Raw genomic sequence first — 6000 nt, 5'->3', positions numbered from 1 at the left:
CATTCTGCCTACTAATTTTGATACACAGAAACAAAATCTCAACATTCATGGCACTCATTAAATATTTCCATGATATATTTGTTTTGCAAAGATTGCTTGCCGGAAAAAAGTTAATTTTTATCAGACATACACGACACTAAAACTATGAACGTCTATCAACCATTTTTTTTTACTTAGCATGCTCAACGACAAGCACTAAGTTGGTGTGTAGACAGAATCACAAAACCTACACTGCAATTTGGCGTAGAATAACAATACTTACACTACAACTAGACACAGAGTAATAATACTTACCCTACAACTAGACATAAAGTAACAATACTTACACTAATACTAAGCGTAATGTAGCAATACTAATACTGCAGCTAGACAAAGTGATAAAACTTGCATCACAACTCAACAGTTACTACTAGCTTAGTTACTACTAGCATATACGTATAAATGTTACCAACAGCAAATACATCTACTGCACATGCTAAAAGAGCACATGTGGTTTGTGCATGGATGAACCAAAATAAGCTAGGGAATGTAATGAGATGAAACGCTGTATCTTCATCTGATAACACATTCATATCATCTACTATAAGTTTTACATATAATTTAAACTCAAGTATTCAATTTGAAGAGGTAGGAACTAAAATATTGTGATAGACTTTTGCTAAGTTCTAATTTTAAATATTATAAACGTAATTGAAGTAATGGTGGCCTACTTTTGAAGATGTCTGATAGATCTCTTAAAACATTTGTGGTTTAGTACGGTAGCTCTTATAGCCATGCAGCAGCCAATCACAGCCATTGTAGCATATTACAAGATCCGATTTATCTGGTTGACAATGTAATGTTATTTCACCTTACACATTTGGATGGTCTACGATGTAAACGCATGCTTAGATATAAAGATTGCCTAAAAAAGTAACCAAAAGAAGTATTTAACTCAAACTCTGCCGAAGAGACCGCAATTGAAGTTTATTTCTTAATAGAACATAATGATAACTACATAGAATAAATTCATAGAAGAGTGAGATATCTCTGATTTTTATATTTGTAAAACACTACAAACTCAAATCCTTCAAGTCAACCCTACATCATTTAGTACTAGAGTCTGAGGCTGGTTGTTGAAGATAAACTTTAGTCAAGTCTTCAGGTTTCAAGTATTTCTTTATTATCTTCTCATTAACTTCTCTCACATTATCTACTTTCTCTGTATTGTACACATCTTCTTCTGTGGCTTCTTCATTATCTTGAGACTCTACTACTTCTGTTGGCTGACCCGTGACTCTCATATAAAAAGAGTAGCATCCAATTAAAAGTGCCTGCAAACCAAAAAGTTGCAAACAAACTTCTTCACTAATATTTGTTCATATGCAGAATAAAGAACATCGTGAGAGACCAATAAAATACTGGTATATGTTAATTAGGCGATTGAAAAATCAGCATCATTAACTATTGTAATGGTAAACTAAAAACAATCAGTTCATCTAGTATGGGCTGTTGTAATTCTTTTTATAAAACTTATAACAACTTATAACTTAAAATAATATATACATATTTGTTTGACTAGTCAGAATGTTATAAACATGTTATTGTAAGATACAAACTATCTAGCCTTTTATCTCCAAGTTTTACAAGTTTAAAATGACTTTCAACCTTGATACTGGCTGTAGAATAGACATTCATAGATGATGCACATGAATTTAGATATTTACTCTAAATTTATGTGCATTAGTTTCTTCTTGAAAATGCCGCATATGAATTTAGAGTAGGTGTCTCTCTAAAGTTACAGCAGTATGTAACATGTGTTACATACTCTTAGAAAGCTAGTCAGAGACAGAGACTACTGGCTAGTTAGGGGATGAAAACTGCTATACAAGATAATACAATGTGACAGCTTGAAGGAATAACACAGTCTGAGGAGAGAATTCTGAATGAGTTGCAAACTCAACTTATGAAAAGTAAAGCCATAAGAACAAAAACAAACATGGCTGAGTATGTGAAAAACAAAATGATTTGTTAGATTTCTTTTTCAGAATGTTAATTGAAGAGTGCTAATTCTGTTGATAGAACTAGCTGTAGAGATATAAACGACTAACCAATATAAAGTTGGCGAATGCTAAATAAGTTGTGGTCCATCCAAAGCCCTGAGCATCGATGATAGCTCCTGATATAACTGGACCAACTGTAGAACCAAGCGACATTGCACCATTCAAAAGACCTGTTATCATTCCATAGGTGTGCAAACTGTCTCTTTTATATCCATTTATTCTGAAATATATAGTAAAAATATATCCGAGTTTATTGTATACTACTTACTAAAAATTCGGAAAATATGTAAAATTTAACTGTGCTTTGATTACATATGAATGCCATGAGCGAGGTATTTGATTATAGTTAATTATGACATCTAAGGTAGGATATCTTGAAAACCAAAGCCTTGTTATTGGATGAACATTGGAACAAATAAAAATAAGTGAATAGTCAAGTGTTTGTATATTAAATGGTAAACCTTGAATAAAAGGTCACCAGCTATACTTGTATAATTATCAACAATACATTTAGTTCCACAAATAATACACAGTTCCATTTAGTTAGTTATCTCTTGCTCAGCTTTACGTAAAAGGTGATCGCAATCAACATACACTGTAGAGTAGATAAGCCGATGTGTCAGGCATCAGAACAGCGATAAACATCAAGAGCATACATTGATCTACCCTATTGTGTTACCATTATACCACTAAATAGTCTTATATCTATATCTATACTCATACTTATAATGACTGGTAACATTGTGGCTATGCAGAAATCGTTTTATTGCTGTAAATGTACACTGATAACAATTCATACTAATAAAAGGAGATCTATCTATATAAATGTGTGTTTGCCTGCATTCTGTTTGGGTGTTCAGTTATAGCAATAAAGGTTTAGGAATGAAAAATTAGCTGCGCACTAAATTTGAACTCGTAACATCCCGTTTTGCTAACAGGCATTGATCCAATACGCTACACTGTTCAATATGAAACAAATTTTGCACATGTTTGTTACACCTGGAAATTATTTATGGATTCACGCTTGACACTTTGGCTAGTGTCATGCACGAAGCCATACTAGAAGAAACAACTGGGCCAATACAGGAAAAGAATGCTTAAACTTACAGGGCCAACAAGACAATCAGTACAGAGCTGTAGTAGACACTGCAGCCAGTACAGCATTTTACGCAGAATTAAAAAGTACACAGAAATAAACACAGTACAGAGAAATAAACACACTACATAGAACTAAATAACCACATTCATTTAAAAGTTAGAATGGTAAATGTCGCCTATGTTGCTTTACAATAAAGTTTTTTGTGCAAAAAATGTTTATTACCTGTGCAACCCATGAGCATTCACTTAGTATAAACAGTTTGGCAATGGTATTTGTGACTGATTTGAAATCTGCGATGACCTCTATCTACAACGGCTGCAACACTATATAAAAGTATATCTTTCTAACTACTGCAATATATTGACCAAAATTAGCAGCCAATCACGTAACTGGTTTTGTTAGTAACTATTGAAAATACTGTATATCTTTACTCTGCCAAAAGTTGACAATAACATAGGTAGATAATACTTACTCAGCAAGATTTAAAGCTGCTTGGAAAGGTGTTATGTAGAGAATAGAACAAGGGATGTAGACAAATGCTACATCAATAGTGGTGAGCCAGAAGTACCTGCAACAATAGAGATAAGAATACAGGAAACAGATACATTGAAATTTACAATAGCTACATGTACAGAGAGTAAAAAATAATTACAGTAAAACCTCTAATTGAATGCCAGCTCTATTTGAACACCACTGCTATTAGATCCTCACTGTGAGAGAATGGTTGAAACATAGAGTTTCAACCATATAATTATGTATATGGTTGAAACTTTATTTACCACCCTATAATTAAATGTCACTTCCATTTGACCGCCACTTTGACAATCTTTGATCATGACGAACTCATAATATCAAATGTTCAGTAGAAAAGTGTCCACAAAATCATATAAATAATGAATCGTTTACATCAAATCAATAACAATAAATTCTCTCGTTGACTAACTCCAAAGCTTTTCGTTTTTTTGTTGCAACTTGGAAAGCACTGCCATAGAAATAATTAATAACCGTCTCAAGCTAATAGTAGTTCCTTGTTTAACGCGGTCTTGATACTCCGAGGTGCAGTATATAAAAACGGTTTACATTTACTTAAATTTAGACATAAAATAAAAGGATGTCTTCAAATTTATGATAAAATAAAAATTCCAACAAATTGCAAAGCAGGACACAGGCTATCATATCATCGCAGGATAATTTCAAGCAATAGATATCGACGAGTTGAGATTGAAAGATCTTTGACAAGTTGGAGTTGAGTTAGCAGATTTATTGCATCCTAAAAGGTTTAATATCATTTCACAGGAAAAAAGAGAGCACAAGATAGGAGACATTCGCTCCGCCCGTAAAAGGGCTAAATTTATTTTCGTAAACTATTTGAAACCAACCAACCATTTGAAAAATACTACGCCAGCTTCTATTTGATCGCCACCTCCAATTGATCACTTACTAATTACTAATCCAATTACTATAGAGAAAGGGTTAAACAATAGATTTCCATGGAGTTCAATTAGAGGTTTTACGGTATAAAAAATCTAAAAAAATTTCCATGCCAGCCCGCCTGTTCGGCAAAATTTTTAAAAGTCAATCTTGAGATGGTTTAACAAAATTTAGTGTTTACTTACTTTTTGCCATGAAAGATGAAGTCCAACAGAGGTGAAGGACAAATTAGTAGAATTGTGACACCGGACCAAATCCAACTAGTGACCAAAGCAAGGTAGTTACTTTGTGGAAACTGTATAACAAACCATTAGTATTTATAGGAAGAGTTGTGCAAAAACAAAATGCACAATTTCTTGTTATAACATGTTTAAGGAATTTTTTAACTCCTGCAATGTTCTCACGTTGTCATACACATTACCTATATTTGCTGCAGTGATTTAAATTATTGTTAAGTACAGCGATAAAGTTTTCAGAAAATAAACAAAAAAAGAGTTAAGTAATTACAGTGAATTGGCAAATGGGCCATTTGTCATCCAGTGTTCATCATCCAGTTTTGCAATGTGGCATCCGTAATGCTTCGTGTGTTGTCAGCAGTCTATATAGTTTCCCGTTTACAGTTTACAGTCTCTAGTTCATAGTTTACAGTCTATTCTCTATTGCTTACAGTCTATAGTACATAGTTTACAGCCTATAGTCTACAGTTTACAGCCTATAGTCCATAGTTTACAGTCTCTAGTCCATACTTTACAGTCTATAGTCCATAGTTTACAGTCTTCAACCTCCCGTCTCATGTCGCTAGTCTATCATCTATAGTCTAACATGAGTATTCTACAAAGCTATAGTTTTTTTTTGTGTGTGATAGTTGAGTCTATAGCTAACTATTTGCAGTCCTAATTGAAGGGCCTAGTGCTAAAAGTGCCTTAGTCACGTTATAAAAAAATTAGAGCTTGACATAGGATAAGGAACTATGTTACCTTGGTACAATGTGACTGCATTGATTTTTCGTCTTAGAAGTTCCTAAATTTTATTGGACAGGCTCATTAAAATGGAAGTTGTCTTATTTTATGCGATAAAAGTAGCCAAGTCCTTGACTTTCATGCAACAATCTCACCTTAACCCTTTAGAGCCAATGAAATCATTCAATTTTGAAACGTGATCATTGGAACAATCATAACTGATAATCGAGAGGTGAACAAAGTAGAGAATGCTGCTCACAACCATGAAATTAGTATTCCAAAAATAAGAAGAACTCTCGGTGATTGGAAGAGAAACCCAATCAAAACTAACAAAGTGAAGGGTGAGTTTATGGAAGTTTTAGTTTGGTCTAGTTGCAGATATTGATGTTTAGTTACATTCATAAAGCGGTGAGTTACATAATTGTTTTGAGAGAGTGTGTTTTGTCTTATGAGAGCAGTTACAGTATAG

The 6000-nt window shown here is 33.4% G+C and overlaps 1 protein-coding gene across 2 annotated transcripts in view; it reads right to left on the bottom strand.

The window, feature by feature from the left end:
* Positions 1–949: 949 nt before the first annotated feature.
* Positions 950–6000, bottom strand: part of LOC137399227 (MFS-type transporter SLC18B1-like) — a 49981-nt gene continuing 44930 nt past the window's right edge. The window contains exons 8-11 of one of the 2 annotated variants that reach the window (XM_068085238.1): positions 4758–4867; positions 3614–3709; positions 2091–2262; positions 950–1313 (exon numbers count right to left, since the gene is read on the bottom strand). In XM_068085238.1, coding sequence (XP_067941339.1) covers positions 1086–1313; positions 2091–2262; positions 3614–3709; positions 4758–4867 — 606 coding nt within the window. In that variant the 3' untranslated portion in view covers positions 950–1085. The remainder of the gene's footprint in view (positions 1314–2090; positions 2263–3613; positions 3710–4757; positions 4868–6000) is intronic. The other variant, XM_068085241.1, reaches the window with a different exon arrangement.

This window comes from Watersipora subatra, chromosome 7 (genome assembly GCF_963576615.1).
Source record: "Watersipora subatra chromosome 7, tzWatSuba1.1, whole genome shotgun sequence".
NCBI classification, from domain to species: domain Eukaryota; kingdom Metazoa; phylum Bryozoa; class Gymnolaemata; order Cheilostomatida; family Watersiporidae; genus Watersipora; species Watersipora subatra.
This window is presented reverse-complemented; position numbering and strand designations above follow the sequence as displayed.